We start from the raw sequence: 22,072 nt of genomic DNA on the forward strand, positions 1-22,072 counted from the left end.
ATGTCGTAGGGATATCGAGTCATTTCTGATTCATGCCGAGTGTATGCACAGCAGAACCAAACACTGCCTGGCCCAGCACCCTCCTCACGATTGCTTCTGTGCTTGAGCCCATTTGTAGCCACTGTGTCCATCCGTCTTGTTGAGAGGTTTACTCTTTTCAGCTGCCCCTCCACTTTACCAGGCACGATGTCCTTCTCCAGGAACTGGTCTCTCCTGACAACACGTCCGAAGTACGGAAGCCAATGTTTTGCCATGCTTGCTTCTAAGATGCATTCTGACTGTACTTCTTCCAAGACAGGTTTGTTTGTTTTGGGGGAGCGCCTGTTACTTTCAGTATTCTTTACCAGCACCATCATCTAAACACAAAGGTCCTTCCTTATTCAATGTCCAACTTTCACCTGCATATCGGGCAATTGAAAATATCAAGGCTTGGGTCAGACACCTCATAGCGCTCAAAGTTAAATAAGTCGGATACTTGATGGTAAGCAGACAGATCTAACTTCTTGTGGCCAGTCACATAGCACACAAAACACAAGGGGCATCACACTCAAAGACCATGAGCTTACATGTTACAGTGGTTACAGTCGGATGGTTTGTCCTATGTTACACGATTTGATTCTCTTTGTGAGATCAACAGAAGCAGGCTTAACTGGCATGCCTTTATTTACTAGAATGTTGAACACTCCCACTTGTCCCTTTTAAACTTAATGAAAAGGAAAGGAAGGGCCAATAGCACAGTCCTCAAAAATGCCGAGCACATAAAGAGGTAGTCCCTCTTTGCATCTTAAATCGAGTCACGAGTTTTCCTCCACAGAGATGGCAACAAAAACACCACCTGGAACAGAGCCACCTGCAGGCTGCCATTTATGCATCAGTGAAACAGATTCCCCAAGGACTGCTTCACGGATGCATTGCTACCTCCTGCGGGGGAGAGGGGCCTCCTTGGGAAAGGAGGCCAGAGTCTTGGAGTTCTCGAACAGTACATGAGCCTGACTCACTCACTATCACAGATGGCCTTTCTCCTGCCACTCCGGAGACCCCGGCCTGGCACAGGGAAACTACGCACATCACCTGCCCTTTAAATCGGGCGTGAGAGACACGCCTTATTAATATGGAACAATTTCACTTTACCTGATGGAAAAATTAATTCTGTTCCTTTTAACTGGTGGCTCATTTAAAATTTAAAGCATGGAGTGTGGATAGATGGTCGGCCCCATTTCATTACAATAAGAAAGAAAGAAGGAAAGAATGGGAGAACAAGAGAAGAGAAAAAAGAAAGCAAGACATAATCTTTTTCTGCAACGATCTCCTTTTCCCTATGAAGTGTGGCAATAACGCTTAGTGCGGGTGGGGATCGGATGAGAGGTGGTTGTTTGTGTTAGATGCCAGTGGGTCCGTCTCCAACTCATGAGGACCCGATGTGCAACAGAATGAACAGTGCCCAGTCCTGCGCCGTCTTTGCAATCATTCCTTTGCTTCAGCCCCTGTCGTGCCCACTGTGCCAGTGCATCGAGTTGAGGGCCTTGGTCTTTTTTGCTGCCCCTCTATTTTACCACACATGATGTCCTTTTCCAGGAAAGGTCGCTCCTGACAACACGTCCCAAGTAGGGGAGATTAGAGAGAACTCTTAGGAATCCCTCACTGTGTAACTGGCCAGTCTGCAGTTAATGGAACTCTAACTTCCGCCTGGGAAGAAGAGTACACCATATAGTTTAAAAAAATAATATCAATTCCGACCCCCCCCAATGATCATGTTTTAACATTACACAAACTAACAATTGTCCTAGTTACAGTTCTACACATAACCCACTGCCATTGAGTTGATTCTGACACTAGTGGCCCTATGTAAGGTTTCCAAGCCTATATAAATCTTTATGGGAGCAGACGTGCAGTTTTCTCTTGTGGATCGGCTGGTGGGTTTGAACATCAGACCTTGTGGTTAGTAGTCCTATGCTTTACCCAACAGCACCAACAGGGCTCCTCAATCGTCCTCGTTGGTTACAATTACATGTATATGCATGCCATTAACCTAAACATCCTTAACTTCAAGTAGCTAATCACCCCAGGGGCACTACGATGTGCCAAACATTGTGTTCTTACTTACTAATCACTCAGTACTCTGTAAATGAAGTACTTTTAGGTTCCTACCAGAAGTCCTGGTGGCACAGAAGTTAAAGCACTTGGCAGTGAACCTACAGGTCTGAACTCACCAGCTGCTTTGCAGAAGAAAGGAGTGGCAGTCTGGCCAGCAGACTTCGCACTCAGAAACCCTGTCAGAAAGTTCCACTTTGTCCTATAGCGTTTCCATGAGTTGGGATTAACTTGATGGGTTTTTTTTTTAGGTCTCTGGTCACAAGCAGCTAACCTAAAGTTCTCACCTCAAAACTCACTGCCATTGAGTCAATGCTGATTCACAGAGTGACCCTCGCGTCCCCCGCCCCCTCCACCATGGGCTTCCGGGGCTGTAACTGTGTATGGGAGTAGAAAGCACGGTTTTCCTCCTGTGGAGCTGCTGCAGGAGGTTTTGAATTGCTGGCCACGCAGCTCAAAGCCCAGCCCGGTGTGTAACCACGACACCACCAGGCTCCTGTAGGTGAGGAGTCCCAATGGCGCTCGCTGTTGAAGAATGGCCCGCTGATCTCCTTACATCATATTATATCCAAGAAATCCTACAAAACCGCTAACCGGATAGACTTCACAGTCATGTTTTATTTCTTATTTTGTCTTATTATTAAATCGGTTTCCTAGAAGCGACAAGTGACACAGAGAAGTTATGGGTCTTTGTGAAATCTCTATTCTGTCCCATGGAGTTGCAGGTCTATCCTTGTATTGAACTCGCACTCTCTTAATGATTTTGCTCTGTGATAAATCGTGATATCTAAAGAACAATTCACCCTAAGCTCATGTGCTTAAGCAAAAATGTCTTTTCCACCCTGATCTTTTGAATTCTCTTTTAAACGTTAGAATCAGCTTGTCAAATTTCACACAAAGAAGGGCAAACTCAAAAAACCCAAACTCACTGCCATCAAAGTCAGTGTTGATTCATAGTAACCCTATAAGAGAGGGCAGAACGGTCACTGTGGATTTCTGAGACTGTCATTGTTTATAAGACTACAAAGCCCTGTCTCTCTCCCACAGATCCATTGGTGGTTTCGAACTGCTGACCTTGCTGACTGCAGCCCAAGCGTGACCACTACACACCACCAGGCTCCTTACAAAAGAACAATAATCAACTATTTAAATTCTTTCAGGTTTTCCTCTGGGTTTGCACTAAATCAAATAAATAATTTCTGAAGAATGGACATGTTTAAAACTCATGAAAAGACCCAATACTGGCTGTCCCAGCAGTCCAAAAACCAATACTTTATTTTGAAGATAATTTCAGCAGTGCTCACTTCAACAGACCAAGTCCTGATTAACAATAGGCATGCCATTAATAAGCATCCTAGTTTAAAAGAAGTTCATGTCTCGGTCATGCAAAGTCCAGTTCGTGTAAAGGAGCGGGGCGTGGTTTCCGGCACTTATTTCGAGGCCTTCAGCCAAATGTCAAGCTCACTGCCATCGGGTCCATTCTGATTCACTGCCCGTGTGGAGTTCTGAGGCATAAATCTTTATTGGACTAGAACACCTCATCTTTCCCCAAGGAGAAGCTCGTGGTTTGGAACTGCTGACCTTGTAGTTAACATAACCCAGTACACCACCAGGGCTCCTTCACAGGGCTAAGCCGGTGACAAAACCTTGACCTTCAGTTAAGTAGTTTCATGGTTTCCCTTCTCTTTCACACACAGCTGGGAGATGGGAGGACAAAAGTTCAAACATACTGTGTGAGGTTTTTATAAGTCAGGCCTGGAAGTAGTACATTCTAGGTCTGCCTATATTTCATTGGCCAAAGCCAGAATATAATCATGTGGTCAAGGCAAAAGATGGGAAATGTCCAGCTGAGAAAAAGTAAACAGGTATCTGACACTATAGTGTTCAATTATAATATCTTTTGTTTCTTTTTTGATTTACTGCATCAGCCCGAACACCCAATATTACACCAATTGGCTGCGTAGAGGTAACATTGTAGCTTCCTGTGGGACAGAAAGCCCTCCTGTCACTCTGCTTTGCAATCCCATAGTCTCAGTGCTTCTCCTCTGCTCTGTCCTGTGGTTCTTTGCCTCGGTCTCTGGTCTCAGCCTGGCTCCTTTGCCCTGTCTCTTGCTCTCGGTGCTGAAGCCGCAGGTGCCTCTGGTTTGAGCCTCTGCCACTTGAGACAGAGATGAGTGTGACCCTCTGGTGGCTCTCCTTCCTTTGAGGTCAGGGCAGCGCTCTCGCCATCCATCATGGCTTCTGGGGTGACTCATCTTATAGAGAGGCGTGACGGTTGCTTTTTAGCAGATCATAATGCCCTCAAGGAAATAATGATGGTGATTTGAGTCACACACTGTACTAAGTAAGGTAGAGACTCAGAGCCCATTTCACTTAATCCTGCAACAGAGAACTCCCTCTAAAATGGGCTTATAACCACAGGCATAGATGCTAACATGTACACCACATAAGGGACTAGGACGAGAAGGGCCATATTAATGAACTCCATCTCAATTTCCTGAATTATTGAGAAAAAGGTTTAGCTCAGCCTTTATTTTAATACATGCATTTGAATGTAATTCAATTTCCTTCTCAGAACTGCCCTGCACATTTAACTATGCCCTGCACGTTTTGATGTGCAGTGTTTTAATTATTCAGTTGAAAATATTTTTAATATCCATGATGATTTATCTTTGATTCACTGGATGTTTAGTATAGCTTTTGTTTTCAAGCTATCCCATTTGCTATACATTTCTAGCACAATTGTTTTCTGAGAAGAGAGACATAGTCTGTATGATTTGAATCTCTCTGAAATTAACTGAGCCTTCCCAGCCTAATATATGTTCCATATGTTCTTGAGAAAAAAGCATATTCCACAGGTGTAAGGCACAGAGTTTTATATGTGTCTGTCGGGGCCAAGTCCTTGAATGATATTGGCCATACCTTCTAGAGTTACAATAAAACATCAAGAAACCCAATTACCATTGAGTGAATTCTGATTCATGGCAACGCGTAGGATGTCAGAGTACAACTATGCTTCTGCTTTCCTTAAAACATCTTTTTCGAGAGGTAATGTTTATTGATAACTATTTTCCATCCAGGGGCCATTCATTTTTTAATATGAAAACCCAACACACTACAAAAAGGAGGTATAGGAAGAATAAGAACTACACAACACTGACAAAGCTATTTCCCTCTAAGAACTGGGGTCTCTTCTCTTGGGAGACCAGAAGAAGCAGTAGGGTGGGAACACCTGGGCCATGGCCCTTAGAACTTCGTTGGGCCTCAGGCCTACCTGGGTACAGGTAGCACTCTAGGGAGGGCACTTGGTAGTGAGGACGCCTTCTTGATAACTCCTGCCTGCTGAGGCTGCACCCCACTGCAACTCCCCAAGAACACCACCCCCACCCGCCCCGCCCCACCCCTGCTCTCTCAGTCCCCTTCTGGATCTTCTTCATGTCTCTCTTATCACTAAGCTCCATAGTGTTCACCGTGGCTCTGTCAGAAGGCAGTTACTAAGCCTTTCCTCTGAGGCCCCCCGGAATGAACTCTCCCTTCCAACCTTCCAGTTAGCTGCCAGATGTGGCTGTGAACCGTGTGTACCATCCTCCCTTACTAAGGTCCTCCGTAATGAACTTCTTGAATGACAAATGTGTCATAGTTCCCTGCTGACCTCTGGGTGCCTATGTTCTCTTCCATCTCAACCTGGCAACCGCTAATCATGTGGTCAGCTCTGAGGTCATACTGTTGGTATATGCTTCTATTTTATATAACATTGTTAGCTACTGTTAGTGAGAAAGTTGATCTGAACAACTTCCCCTGCCATTAATGGAAACTAGAAATTTTAGTTCCTGCCAAGATTATAAACTTTGATTGAATTTAGTGCTCTTTTATGTGAAGTACAGGGATTTCTCTGATATTTTAGTTTATTGACTCTCTACTATTCCAGCGACTTGTCCAAATGCTAAGTTACCGTATCATCACAATCTTCAGTACATGAAGTTCTTCCTGGCTGGAGGCTGTCTGATATGTGAATGTCTTCATGTTGCCGATTTTTAACAGAATGGTAAAATGGTAACGGATACTACCGGGGTCCACGAGGATAGGAAGTCTGCAGTGGAGTACTGTGCTGCTGGCCACAGTCATGGCTGGATGTCTGTTCCCGACCTGGAGAACACCATGCAGCATTGTGGAGCCAGGTGCCATACAATGGAAGGAACATCTGGTGGTTTGGAATTGAGCCCTAGGTCCAGTTCTCAGCTCCGTCTCATAAAGTACTAGTTGGCTTTTGCCAAATCCCTTCAACTCTATGGGTCTGTTTTTCCTCCTGTAAAATGGGTTTAAGAACATCTACTCATAGACTGCTTCAAGGACCAAATGGAATGTCATTCATGTCAGTGACTGGCACCATGCCTTACCCAGAGAAGCTGGCCACTGGGAGTGCTTTCATTTAATTTGGACCCACCAAACCCTTAGAACATTAGACAGAAAGTGGAAAAAACAGTTAAGTGAAAGCTCTGAATATGAGAGAAGCATTTGGAAGTGTTCTGCAAATAGCAAATATATTATTTACATGTGAGATAATGTTATGCAAGGAAAGTATGATTGAAAGAACAATTAATAAAGAAAAATATCAGTTAAATTCCCGGGTTTTTTTTTTTCTGTTTCTGAAATTCTTAAAAGAGTAAAATCCCTTTCAGAATTCATAATGCTGGGTTTGGGCCATTTCTGCATTTTATATGTGTGCAGCTGTTTCTCCACTATAAGTCTGCACATCTGCTCATTAGCAATACAATATAATTCCCACTGTCTAATTATTTGCAGATGATAGATTCCTTGTACATGGTCTAAAAAAAGTACAGTCCTTCAAAACTGGTGACTTATAAGAAAGAAAAAAACTAACTTAAAAGGGTCAGCATAACGAAGTTCGTACATTAATTTGGCAAGTTCAAAGAGACGAACACCAGCACTTAATTGCTAACTCATTGAGAAACAGAAGGAAAATAGGATTTTTATCCCTCCAATTAGTGTTTCTCAGTAGATTGCCCAGTGGTTCAGAGCTGTACTGCACACCTGGGACGAAGCTGTAGAACTGGCCTGCTGCAAGGCAATGGGTCAACCCCTGCCCTTGGCCTCTGGGGGACAACCGAAAGCAAGCCGCCGACTTCACTGTGGGTGTGGTGCATGCCTAATGACCCAGACTGGGAAAGAGTTCTTGCGGATTTTCTAGTTTCAACCAGGAGCTGAGAAGCTCTACTTAATCTTCTCGTGGTGGCTGTGAAGCCTGAGACAGCAGACCAGATGTTTGCTTCTGGGTATGAAATGAAGCCCCAAATGATGCACTGGGTGGCTCCGTGGGGCTAGCCAGGTGCAGCCTTCTTAAGGACAACTGAGAACTTGCTGGGTGAGGGTAGAAGGTGGAAGGTGGAGGCAAGAAGGAAAGGAGTGATAAGTTGTTTGGGAATAAAGGATCTGAGTCAACAACAGGAAATGAGCAGGCTCCTCAGAACAGAAGGGGGGAGCAAATAGAGGAAAGTGTTGAAATACAGGGTTCAAGAAGGAGCCAGATGGGCTGGTGAAAGCAGCTCTACACCAGGCAGCACGATCCCAATAGCTACTCCATATGCAGGACTCAAGGAACCCTGTGGTACAGGGGCTAAGAGATCACGTGCTAATGGAAAAGTTGAAGGTTAAGGTTAGAGACATCACTAGGATTGACGCCGCCCAGCGTAGTAAACTCAAGATGTAATCCCCATCCCGCTCCCACCACTCTCTACCACCATGGACCACCTGCCTACCATAGTAGACCATGCAGAATCTTTGTTGTTGTTCAGGTTCTGTCCGGACCCATAGCGACCCCAGGTGCAACAGAGTGAAATAATATGCCATCCTCTTTGCAAGTGGTTCTGTTGGAGCGCATTGTGTCAGTCCATCTTGAGGGTTTTCTTCTTTTTCATCACCCTTTGTGCTTGACCAAGCGTGATGATGAGTGGGTCCCTTCTGATAACATGTCCAAAGAACCAGAGACAACGTACTAAGGAGTATTCTACTGCACTTCCTCCAAGATAGATTTGTTTGTTTTTCTGGCAGTCTGTGCTATTTTCAATATTCTTCACCAACACCCTAACTTAAATGCATCAATTATTCGCAAGACTTCCTTATTCATTGTATAGTTTTCACCTGGAGATGAGGCTACTTAAAGTGACAGAACTTGGATAGGTGCACTTTAGTTCTCAAAGTGACAACTTTATTCTTGAGTGTTTTCAAGAGGGCTTTGCAGCAGATTTGCCCAACTGCATATATTCCTTGATGCCATGACTGATGCTTTTAGGAATGCTGACTGTGGGGCCAATGGAACCCTTGGCAACTCTTAGCTTTTTCCCCTTGATCGTGATATTGTTCATAGGTCCAGTTCTGAATTTGTCTCTTGTTTTACACTGAGCTGTCACCCATGCCAAAGGTTATAGTTCCTGATCCATATCAGCAACTGCTTCAAGTGCTCTTTGCTCTCAGCAAGCAGATTGTGCCGTTGGTTGTTACGGAGTCTTCCTCGGTTCTGATCTTCACAGTCCAGCTTCTCCGTAGACGGATGGCACAAGCATGGTGAAAGGATACAACACTGAACAATGCCTTTCCTGATTGTCGTGTGTGACAGCATCCCATCGTCCAGTGTGAAAAACTGCATCTTGGGCTGTGTATAGGTTCCACATGAACACAGTGAAGTGTTCTGGAATCCCTGTTCTTTCCAATGTGGTCCATGGTTTGTTATTAGCCATGCAATTGGATGCTTTTGCGGAGTTAAGAAATTACAAGTAAGCACCATTCTGAAATTCTCTGCTTTCAGCCAAGATCAATTTGATGTTGACAACAATATATCTCTTTCCATGCCCTCTTCTGAATCCAACTTGAATTCCTAGCAGCACCTCGTGAATTTACTTTATTATAAATTATTATTCATTTGTTATCCAATTTAATCACAAAATAATATTTGATAAGTACAGGTGTAAATTGGTGAAATGTAATATTTCATAGATCATATAACTACAAATAGAATTGTTTTTAAAATGCTTTCTACATTGAATTTCATTACTAGTTACATTAGTAATAATTGAGCAGAAGCCTTTAAATTTTTTTCTTTTATTCCTTTAATTACCACTTCATTCTTTTAAGAATTATTGATATAGGTTTACAAATATTACTTGCCACAATATTGTATCTAATGCACCAGACAATTTGATAAAATCAGCAAGTATAAAAACACAGTCCTCATCCATGAAAAGAACAATGTGTGTTTGTAGTGCATGCAGACAAAACCACATGATTATTCGAAGTGCCCTGGTAATTGGGCAATAATGACAGTTCTTACCAAAATATATTAGGAGGTCCCAAAAGTAAAGTAAATTAACACAGAGTTCTAGCCTTTAGGTGTATTGATGTGCTTGAACCGGGCTTACAAAGAGTGTCTGTGTTGTTATAATGAACTACAGGGCATAAAAAATTCTGCCATAAAGAATCCAGCCTATATCAAAAGGGATAGTGTCTGGAGTCTTAAAGGCTTGAAGGTGAACAAGCGGCCATCTAGCTCAGAAGCAAAAAAGCCCACATGGAAGAAGCACACCAGCCTGTGTGATGATGAGGTGCCAAAGGGACCAGGTATAAGGCATCATGCAAAAAAAAAAAGAGAGATATGTGTGTATATGTATATATATATGTGTGTGTATATATATATATGTGTATATATATACCATATTGAATGAAGGGGGAAGTGCAGAGTGGAGACCCAAGGCCCAAGTGTCGGCCAATGGAGATCCCCTCATAGAGGGGCTTAGGAGAGGAGATGGGTTAATTAGGGTGCGAGGTAGTACCGATGAAGAACACAGCTTTCCCCCAGATCCTGGATGCTTCCTCCCCCCAACTACCATGATCCGAATTCTACCTTGCAGGGCTGGATAGGGCAGAGGTTGTACACTGGTACATATGAGGGCTGGAGGCACAGGGAATCCAGGGTGGATGATACCTTCAGGACCAAGGGTGTGAGGGGCGATGCTGGGAGAGTGGAGGGTAAGTGGGTTGGAAAGGGGGATCTGATTACAAGGATCCACATGTGACCTCCTCCCTGGGAGAGGGACGGCAGAGAAGGGGGGGGGGGGGGAAGGAGACTCCGGATAGGGCAAGATATGACAAAATAACGATGTATAAATTACCAAGGGCACCTGAGGGAGGGGGGAGCGGGAGGGAGGGGAAAAAAAAGAGGACCTGATGCAAAGGGCTTAAGTGGAGAGCAAATGCTTTGAGAATGATTGGGGCAGGGAATGTATGGATGTGCTTTATACAATTGATGTATGTATATGTATGGATTGTGATAAGAGTTGTATGAGTCCCTAATAAAATGTAAAGAAAAGAGGAGAAAAAAAAAATGATTAGGGCAAAGAATGTGCAGATGTGCTTTATATAATTGATGTATGTATATGTATGGACTGTGATAAGAGTTGTATGCGCCCCTAAGTAATTGTTTAAAAAAAAAGAATCCAGCCTAAAAAAGAGGAGCTGACACCAAGGGTTGAAATAGAAAGTAAATGTTCAGAAAATTATGATGGCCACATATGGACAAATATGATTGATACAATTGATGTATAGGTTGTTATAAGAGCTGTAAGAGCCCCCCAATAAAAGGATCATTTAATTTAAAAAAGAGAAGAGTCCAGCTTAGAATGATAACGCTGTTTAATTAAATTTAATATTAATAATATTAAGTTTCTGCCAAAACACAGTAGAAAATTTTACACACGGTCAATTTATTGTCACCTCCTCTTACAGGATCCCCAGGTGTGGTCCATAAGCGCACGCTTAATGACACCACTGGAAGCAGTTCTACCTCCCAATAGGTCCAGGGGGAAAGATGTGGCGTCCACTTGACTGAAAGTCCTGTCTTCGAGACCCTGTGGGAAAGTTCTACTCTAGCCAATGGAGCTACTGTGTGTTACAGTTGAATCCATGGCAAAGGGGTTTTCTTTCTGTGCCCTATGCCAACTACAGGGCTAAGCACAACTACACTAGTTTTGACATAAGATTACCAGATGGGAAATATTTTACAGATGTGGAAACTAAAGTTCATTAATTTGTCCGGTGGGAAAAATATTTCTTATGGAGCTAACTTTCTAGAGCTGAGGACAGTTAATAAAAAAGCGAATACCCTGGTTAGTAAGGCCACCTTGGGATAAATATCAGGAATATAATAAGCATGCAGTGATAAAGAAATATGTGAGAATGTGGACTAGGGAGTGCTACTTTGGTCAGGAAAGGCCTCTCTGGGGATGGGATATTCTAAGCTGAGACCCAAGGGAAGACAAACTAGTTATGCTAAGAGGTGGGGGTGGACTCAAGAGTAGCGCCAGGCCCCGTGGTAGGAAAACATGTGAGTCTTCTCGGAACGGACTGAACCACGGACTACGGTTGTTGACGAGGGGTGCACAGGGACGGAAAAGAAAGAAGAGAGGCATGAGCCAGAAGGTGGAGATGGAGGCATGTTCCAGTTACTAATGGGTTTTGTTGACCATTATAAAGTGTTTACATATTTTCCCATAGACAATGGCCAACCAGCAGAGGATTTTAAATAGAAGAAGGGCATAATTTGCATTTTGTTTTGTTTGTTTGTTCTTTACCTCCATAGATCATAATGGAGAAAGGGCTGGAGAAGGGCAATACAGACCAGCTAGGAGGCAGCCAGACAAGAGAAAATGAAAGCTAGGCGCAGGGTGGTCAAGTAGAGATCGCAATGAAGCGTGGGGAGGTGAAGTAACTGTCCCAGGTCAGAGAGATAGTATATTGCACACCTGGTTCAAAGCCATGTCTTCTCTAACCTCAGAGTTCATAGTCTTAATAACAGGCTTGCTTAAAGAAAATGTAATTAAGGGAATATTTTAATTAAGCCTTCCAGAGAGCTGCCTGGGAGCTCTGTCACCAGTTGAAAGTTGAAGGCTGTATTAGTTAAGAACTGTGGCATAAAGAATCCAGTCTAGCATGATAATTCTATTCAATCCAATTCTGGTCCAGAATCCTCCTGTCTATCAGATCCTCATCCTTGTGGTCCAAGATGCTCCCCACCACACTCCTCCCTTGAAAGGCATCTAGCATAAGCTGCACACGATCACTTTCACTGGTATTCATCGGATTTTAACACATGCCTTATGCAGCCCTAAGTCTGGAAACTAGAGTCTTGATTGTTGGCTGCATAAAAAAACAAGCCAAGCTCACTGCCATGAAGTTGATGCCAATTCACAGAGACCCTACCGGTTAGGAGAGAATTGACCCTGTGGAATTCCGAGACTATCTCTTGACAGAAGTAGAGTCTCTGAACTGCTGACCTTGCAGTTAGTAGTTCAACACGCAGTCATTACTACCCCAGGACTCCTAATGGCTGAAAATACAGCTAAAATCCCAGGACTGTGGTTGACCGCAGGCTCAGCTCGGGTTTCCTAAGGAATGTCTTGGAGCAGTTGCCCATCTGGGGGACCTGGAGTTAGTTACTTCAAGAGGTCACAAACCAAGGCATCGTACGTGTGAGCATTTCCACTTCCCAAGGGTGCATGATATTGTAGTCATTAATAAAGGACACATTCAATTTAAAGTGTGCTTTCACTTTGTTTTAATGATGCTCTTTTAAGAGAATAAAAGTACAACTACTATCGTGTGTAGAAATATTTATTTATTCACCTAAAAGAAGACTTCCTCGTCAGGAAAGCTTGGGCCTTTCTTGCAAACACAGAAACTAAATCTCAAACTCAGTACCAACAAACCAAACCAAATTCACTGCTCCTGAGTCAATTCTGCCTCAGGGTCACCTCAAGGACACAGTTGAACCGCTCCTGTGTGTTTCTGAGACTGTAACACTTTATGGGAGTAGAAAGCCTCATCTTTCTCCTGCAAAATGGCTGGTGGATTTGAACTGCCAGCTTTCCAGTTAGTATCTAACCCACCATGTCATCAGAGCCCCTTTGGATCACTCTAGTATAGAGAACTACATAGAGCAAGATTCAAATAAGGTCATCAACATCAAAAAAGATCATCTTTCTGAAACAACAATCATCCCCCTTTCATAGTTTTTTATGATTAAATAAGTAATTATAAATATAAAACATCATCACTAAGATGGCCACATAAGAGGACTAAATGTTGCGATCCCTTTCCTCAGCTTGAACGAAAGGCTGAAAGCAGTAGCCCAGCGCCGCGGTCTCTGCTTGTGCAGGCCACGTGGCGTTGGGCCCATAGTCCCTGCTCCATTGGCTCCCTGGTATTTTGTGCAGGAATGGGAGCTCTGAAACCATGTACCTCGCACACAGACCCTGTTAGCTAGAATTACACAGACCAAATGTGGAAGAATGGGATCTAGTGCTCTTTATTACCCTGGCAGCAGCAAACTTAGGAACCTTGACACTGTGGACCCACTAGCCTCACCCCCACCACTACCATCACACTGGTTTCGTCACAGAGTGAAACCAGTCCCTGGCAAAGGGCACAAGGAAGAGGAAGGCCCTGGGCAAGATGGATGGACACAGTGGCTGCAAGAATGGGTTCAAACATAAGAATACTTGTCAGAATGGCCCAGGACCCGGCAGTGTTTCATTCTGTTGTCCATGTGGTTGCTATGAAGTAGAACCAACTGGGTGGCATCCCACAACAACGGCAAGTAGACGGAAGGTAAATATTGTCCCACCGAAGGAAATCAAGAGCAGCGTGGTTGTAAAAGGTCCCTAACGAACTCAGTGGCATTTTATTGTTTTCAGAAAGTCATGAAAACATTATCTGAAATTTGCCTGGTAATTCCCATGTTCAAGTTATCTCCCACTGTTGAATGGATTCTTCCGATGGTATACGCAGTAGACCGTGCATTGTTATTAGCCCCCTGTTTTAGAAGAGGAAACGGAGACTTAGATTGAATAAGTACATTGGCCAAGCTCATGTAATCGGAAAGGAGCCAGGCTGGGACCACGATACAACGCTCCTAAATCTCAAGCTGTGTCACATTACCTGGACACTGTCTGAGTTTGGGCAGCATGGGGCCAGGAACGGGCATGTTCCAGTCTATCCTTAGAAGCCCCGAGGAACCATATTTGTCAAATCAGTAAGAGAAAATGCCCAAACAGGACAAATTAGCCTACACAGTGGTGTTTGAATGCTTTTGCAAAAATAGAGGTATTGTCGTAATTGGTAACTTAAGAGAAAAGACTATGCCATTTCCTGGCTAAATGGCTAATGATATATTAGGTCTGTTATTTCACCTGAAGTTAATCGGTTGAGTGACACTCTTCCTGGACCCACTGAACATAACTGTGAAATAAAGTTTCTGGCTCCATGTCTATCTTTTTAAAAGCCTGTGGCAGTGGTGAGTTTTCCCCTCTGATCTTTTACTAGCTTTGCTTGCTGCAAAATGGGACACACTCCATGAGTATCTTTAAGTAGTGAAGGCCACTCTTTCTAATCTAGACTCTGAAGATATGATTCCATTGAAAGGACACTTACAGCTGAAATTCTTGCTGTTTCTATTGTCATCGGCCCTTGACAACAGCATGAATTCCTACATTTACAAATACCATTGTAAGATGTTGTTACTTGCACCAAATATGGTAAATTATAACTGAAAAATGTTAGTGTCCCTTTAAATTCTTAATGACTTTATAAATAGGTACCAGACTTTCAATTTGTTAATTTAAATACATTTCTCCTGAATCATACCAATGCTTAGAATAGTAAGTTTCCTAAGACTAAGCAAGAATAATTCCCGGATAGCGCTTATATCTAAGAAAAACACGGAATCGGCTATTGCTTTACCGGCCGGAGGTTTCACCAAATTTGACATGCTGTTCTCTTCTGAACTGTCATTTTCTAAGTAAGAACAATCCATTTTACACATCTCCAGTTCCGTAGATGCTCTACTTGGTGGTCCTTGTTTCAGGGCCCCTTTTCACGGAGAGATTGCACAGGCGTCACTATGTCATGTCATGGAGAGAATCAGAGTTGTCCAGGGAAGTGGTGCTTGACCGATGGGTAAGGTGATTTCCCAGCCTGGGCAGTCCTTCTGCATGCTAGTCTTTCAATAAACCCACTGTCAGACCTACTGCCATCAAGTCGGTCTGACCCATAGCAGCCCTACCATACAGAGTCGAACTGCTCCTTAGAATTTCTGAGACTAAATCCTTATGGGAGCAGACATTATCAAAACGTTTTGTTGAATTTAAAACCAAATTGCAATCACCGCATCAGAGTTGGCAAAATTATTAGGAATCTTAAAAATGTGCAACCTGGAAGGTCTCAAAGCTTTGAAAACTACCAGGAGAGCTTGGGGAATTGATGGGAGGGCTATGGGAACGGGGCTTCAGGGACTCATATCTCTTGGATGGTCTCTCTTACTGTCTCTCATCTCTCAGTTTCTGCCACTTGATCCTTGCTTTTTTCCACATAGGGAGCAACTACAATTGGCACCCCCAGCAAAATAAGAGCATTTCTTTCTCTCGTTTAACAATTTTTTAAAAAAGTAGTCAAATTGGATCTGTTAGGTCACATTCCCATGTCGGGAATCAAATACTGTTAAAAAAGCACAGGATAACACTGAGATTAGCCAGGCCTAAGTCATGTCATGTACCAATCAATCCCTTTGGTCCGTGAAGTAGGGTCTATTTCCTAAAGGGCCCTGGGATGCTTTGCAAGGCAGAAAAAGATTGTCACCATACCTACGATATTGGGCTATGCCCCAAAATTAATTCTAATAATAATAATGTGGACATATTGGTTATCTGGTATTTTAACATGTGTGATCATTACACTGTCTTAAGTCCTATACTTAAAGAAACAAATGTATTCACGGCGAGAAAAACTCTGTTCCTATATGTGCAAACTGTCCAAATCATCAGTTGAAACAAATGTCATTCAAAAATCCACTCCAACGTAAACTCCACCACTAGCAATTTAGTCTTCTGTCTAATTGCATTAAATGAACAGGGTCTCGTCTGTGAAGTTTCACCATATGGACTCTCCAATATGAGTCCATAAGTTATCTATTAGAAATAAAATACTTCTGAAAGAAGAGTAACTAAAACTAATATCAGTTATTAACATGCCATTGGACCTCAAAAAAAAAACAAAACCAAACCTGAAAAACTTCACCACCATCAAGTTGGCTCTGACTCAATAGGTTCTACAGGGCAGAGGAGAACTGCCCTCAGGGCTTCTGAGCACAATGAATCTTTATGCAAGACCACAGCCTTGTTTTCTGCTCAGAGCAGCTGATGACTTTGAAATGATGACCTAGAAGCTAGCAGCTCAACATGTAACCCACAACACTGCCAGGGCTCCTTACATCATTGGACAGCAAATCATTAGTTTCCAAAGAGATGGTTGGATTATAAGGACTGAGGCACAGTTGAGATAAGATTAATAGGAGGAGGAGACTAAGGTTCTTCAAATTTAGATGACTCCTGAGTACAGGTGCCGGTAATAATGACCATATTAGCTGAGGTATGTAGGTAAAGGTGTGATAAAATGTGTAAGAAGTTAAGAGAGATAAGAAGCGAAAATAATTATGACTAACTTCACATGTTGTCAAATGTTGGCAGGGTTGGGTCTAAGGAGACAAAGCCTTATGACTAGCCAGGCCCAAAGCACATCCCCCACCTTATGGGCCTGCCGGTAAATTTCCTACAGTAGTTTGGGCCTGCACAGGCTCCAGGTGTGTTTCTCCAATGAATAATTTTGGAGCTCTTGGTGTCCTGCCCTGCTCCTTGGCTTCGATGGTCACATAGCTGGATGGTGTGCTCCTTCCAGGTAGAAGACTTATCTGTAGGCACTCCTGGCCATCACCACTCTTATTTATAATGCTTACCAATTCCTGCTGAGCCAGGGTGCCTACCCTCAGGCCTGCCTTTCTTATGCGATAATGGCAATCCAGTACTTCAAATGGTGGGGATTCTTCAGATGACTGGATTTATCTTGCTAATCAGCTACTGCTCCTATTTCATACTTCATCTACCACCACCCTACCAGGAACTCATTCCATGCCAAACTCCATTTAAATAGTATTAAAAACAAAACAAAACAACACTGGCCCTGGCCTTCCTAGGCCCAGTCCACAAGCCTTCATCTTCTCCAGCACAGCTGACTGAATCCCCGACATGCCCTGCCTTGCTCCAGCTCTGCCTCGGAGTTTTGGCCTTTTCTAGCCCACTCTGGCTGTGAATGATCCTTAGAACCCAAACCCCGAACCCATCAACCTGTGCTGCTGGGGACATATTCATCACTAAGCAGTCACCACCGCATACCCACTACACAAAAACCTGACACCACAGGAGAAATATTCTCGTGAAATAGACTGATTGCTAAATAATCATGGGCTGTGAAAAATCACATCTATTATATAAGACTTCTCATTCAGTTCATAAGCTTCATAATATCAGTTCATCATATTGGCAAAGTAGCAGGAGTACGGCAGGTAAAATGAATTCGGGAAATTATTATTGAATGCTTTGATATTTGCCAACATGGGATTTTTGTATGAATGTACATTAAAAGAAATGTTTGGTGCACACAATCCAAGCCAAACAATGCAAATGAAATATTTAAATAACCAAAGACCCACTGAAAACTGCATTTTACCTTGATACTCAATTTTTATTTTCACCCACAGGCAGTAAAGGGCAAAAAACAAAAAACAGAAGAAAAAAAATACAACAACCTGATAATGTCAGAAGATGAGAAAGACGGAAATTCAGGGAAATAATGGAACCATAAATCAGGAAAACTTTGGCGCTGCTGGAAAGACACTTTAATTTTATAGACAAAAGGCGCATTAAGGAGGAATAATGCAACAATCAAAGGTGCACGGGTCTCTATTGTCTGGCTCTCCCTCTGTGGGAATTTTCCCACCCCTGACAGCTGTAAAGGGGGAGGGTGCCGGGAGCGGCTGCGCCTGCATTCTCTCCCCGCTTCCTCCGCAGCCCCTCCTCCTCGCCGTCAATAAATGTCTGCAATCATATTCTTGAGCTCCTGTGTGATTTCAAGGTTCATCTCTTCCATGCAGCTCAAATACTAATTATCCCAGCTGTAATTAGGAAGATAATTAAATACTGGCTCACTCATCACTCTACCTTGTGTCGGGTCATGGTTCTCCCAGAAGACCTTGAGCAGCTCCTCAAAGCCGATGCGTTCTGGCTCGTACACAACTCGGACGACTTCGGCATGGCCGGTTTTTCCTTGAAAGAAACGGAACGTACAGTCAGATTTTCCTGACAGCATCAGTTTGTTACAAGTTGTTGGTTGGCTTCCAAAACCAACAGGCACCAGCTGGAATTCTTCCCTCTGGAAGAAGGTGCGAGCACCCCTTGACTCCTTCCCTAGGAAAGTACACCTGGATCCTCCAGCAAGTTTCTGGAGCGGCATTAGCATCCTCCTTGTGTTTCCCCACCCTGTTTACTTGTTTACCTCTTCCTTTTTAAAGTTCTCGAGGAAACAAGCTGGCCTTTTCCTTTTCTTAACCTCCCTCTCACGAAACCCTAGCAGGCGTCCTCAAACTAAGGCCCGCGGGCCACATGCAGCCCGCTGAGAACATGCATCCGGCCCGCTGGGTGTTTTTGTCCTGTTTTTTTTTTTTTAACTTCAAAATAAGATATGTGCAGTGTGCATAGGAATTTGTTCATAGATTTTTAAAAAACAACAAAACAACACCATAGTCCAGCCTCCAACATGTCTGAGGGGCGTGAACTGGCCCCCTGTTTAAAAATTTTGAGGGCCCTTGCGCCTACAGAGTGGATGCGACACAGTGCTCAAGAAGCTTTGAAAACTCTTGAGAGGGGCATGAGTCCGTTTATTTTTAACACCATCCTCAGCTCTGTGTAGTACACCCAGCTACTCTATACAGGGATGTAGTTGTGCCTGGTAGAAAGCCTATTAAAAGAACAGGCTTATCACTCGTTCACATAAGATAAATTGTTAGCAGAGGGACACACTTGTTGTGCGGTTAACGCCCAGGCAAGGGTCAGGCTGAAATACCCAGTGGGCGTGGTAAGTGTTGGCTCTGCCCAATTCGTCTCTGCGGCAACCAGCTACCCTAGCAATGCATCTTTGCAGTCACTGCTGCTGAGCGGGCCCACTGGCAGAGGCCGTCCTGAGTTCACGACCACATCGACCTGTGGACTCCAGCCCTTTCTTGTTTTGCAGTTTTAGAACACGGTTAAGTAAGAACCCTTCCACACTCACTTCACTTCTATATGATTTTCTCCATCTCTTTGGGATCAACCTAGCAACCTCACTTTAAATCTCACAACCATCCGATAGCCATAGGCAGAGAGGGTAGAAACCCCCAATTTACAGATGGGGAAACTGAGATCCAATCTAGTTGAAGGATCCCAAGGTTACACAGGTAACAACTTACTGGCGTGCTGGACAAGCACCTTCTGATTGCTTGTCCTAGAGTCTTTCCAAAGCACCAGAGAAAAGAGAGCAAGGGAAACATTTAGAAAATAAATCCAGAAAGGGGCAGACATCTACTCACTATCTTTAGCCTTTCTATTAATATTTCTATTTCTTTTTGATGGTAGAAACAATATTTGCAAACAGTAAGAAGCTTAGTATAAAGAGGAAAATAAACATCACCTGTAACCCTACTCTATGAGGTTGTTGTTGTTGTTAGGTGCTATGAAGTCAGTTGCAAGTCACACGGACCCTGCGTTCAACAGAAAGACACGCAGTCCAGTCCTCTGCCACCCTCACAATTATTTCTATGCTTGAGTCCATTGTCGCAGCCACTCTGCCAGTCCACCTTGTGGAAGGCAACTACTATTAATAGTTTTGTGTATCATTATTTAGAAGCGTGCCAAGATATATACATATGTTATCCCATATACAAATTGACTTACTATATCCCATTCCACTTACCAGTATCATTATATCCCATTCCACTTACCAGTATTTTTAGGTCATTGAAAGTCTCAGAAAATATCTTATATAATGACTTCCTCATACTCTATTAGATAGTTGTATTATCACCTATTCAATCATTTCCTATCACTGATCATTTAGATTGAATCCTAGTCTGAACTATAAATATATTATACATAAAGAGTCCCATATCCCTCAGGCTGCATCTATCCATATTTCAATGATTAGAATTTCTATACCAATGTTTATATGCATTTTTATGTTTCCAAGTACTTGGTGCCAAACTGGTTTTATTGTTAAATTTTTCTCTCTCATCGGCAACATCTTTGAGGTACAGTCTCAGGCACGATTAAAATAAGTTTAATTCTTTATAAGTGATCACTGGAATTTAGGATACTATTGCTATGTGTGGAATGAATTCATTATTAGTGAGGTAAATATGTTTATTAGTAATTTAAATGTATTCTTTGGTCTAATTTTTGTTCATGTCCTTTTTATATAGGGTTATTACTGTAAGTAAGGATTTGAAGCACCTGCTGATGAAAATCAAAGACTATATAGGCTTCAGTATGGATTGCACCTCAAAATAAAGAAACCCAAATCCTCACAACTGGATCAGTGGGTAACAACATGTTAAAGGGAGCAAAGACTTAAGTTGAGGATCTCATTTTACTTGGATTTACAATCAGTGTCCACAGAAGCAGCAGCCAAACAATTAAACAGCCTATTGAACTGGACAGATCTGCTGCAAAATACTTCATTGACTTATTCAAAAGCAAAGATGACTTTTAGAACTACAGCGCACCTGAGCCAACCCATGGCATCGGCAATTGCTTCATAGGAATGGGAAAGCTCAACAATGAATAAGGGAGACTGAAGAAAAACACAAAGCATTGAATTGTGGTGCTGGCCAAGAATATTGACTATGCCGTGGCCTGACAAGAATAAGCAAATCTGTGTTAGAAGAAGTACAGCCAGAATGCTCCTTAGAAGGGGTGGTAAGAGTTCACCTCACAAACTTTATAGATTTTCTTAGGAGAAACCAATCACTGGAGAAGGACATTGTGGAAGTTACATTTGAGTCAACTAGACACTCATGGTTAGGAGTGGAGTCAGATCTGTCAATCAGATCACAGTCTGATGCTGCCCCAATTGGGGGCGTTGCCTTCTGATAAGGACTCTCTCATACCTCACCTACCTGCTTGCTGGCCATCCATATAGCTGCTGGAGCCACGTTTCTACCGACCTTGGAGCCACATGACTCTGCACCCACCAGCCTGTGATCTTCCTGCATTCTGCACCATTGCATGTGGCTGCATGAGTCTGAAGAGGGACTCATGGACTAGGATCAGACTTACGGACTTGAGTTGGACTGGGCTGGGACACTTTCTTGACATATATAATTACTTCTTGATATAAAGCTCTTTCGTATATCTGTATGAGTGTCACTGGATTGGTTTCTCTAGTCAATCTAATACAGACATCATTCTTTTTTTAAAAGTTGTTTTATTGACATATTTGTCACACATCATACAATTTAACCATTTAATCATATTAAGAAGAGTTGTACAATCATCCTCATAATCAATGTCAGATCATTTTCTTTCTTACCCATTGTTGTTAGCTCCCCATTTACTCCTAACCTCCTTTGTCATGCCCCTAGGTGATTATTAATCATTACTGTCTCTATAGTATCCTGAATTTCATATACAGAAAATCATACAAAACACATACAACAAAACGCAACATCAATGACAAAACAAAACAGAAATGTGAGGTTGATTTGGTGACGGAAAGAAAGAAAGAAGGCAAAGGTAGAAAACAGTTTCAAGGGTTTATTTCAGAGCTCCAGGGAGGGAAGGGCGAACAGAGAAAGGGACAGGAGCACCCTGATTTCCCTGGTGAGGTTCATGTGCCCCCCACTTGGGCCCTGTGAAGTCACACTGTCCAGGTGAGAGGTGGAGCGTTTTATAACCCACATCTGTGGGCAGGGAGTAGCTGGAGCTGGGGAATTGTCCACTGTAACTTTGTTGTCTGCAGGTCCGGAGTTAAGCAACAGAGTTCAAAGTGATCTGTA

General features: G+C 43.0%; 1 protein-coding gene across 1 annotated transcript in view; it reads right to left on the reverse strand.

Annotated features, from left to right (window-relative positions):
* Positions 1-22,072, reverse strand: part of MSRA (methionine sulfoxide reductase A) — a 563,445-nt gene that overhangs the window by 200,788 nt on the left and 340,585 nt on the right. The window contains exon 4 of the mRNA XM_075556441.1: positions 18,207-18,311. Within this exon, the coding sequence (XP_075412556.1) occupies positions 18,207-18,311 (105 nt within the window). The remainder of the gene's footprint in view (positions 1-18,206; positions 18,312-22,072) is intronic.

Source organism: Tenrec ecaudatus, chromosome 8 (assembly GCF_050624435.1).
Source record: "Tenrec ecaudatus isolate mTenEca1 chromosome 8, mTenEca1.hap1, whole genome shotgun sequence".
Lineage (NCBI taxonomy): Eukaryota > Metazoa > Chordata > Mammalia > Afrosoricida > Tenrecidae > Tenrec > Tenrec ecaudatus.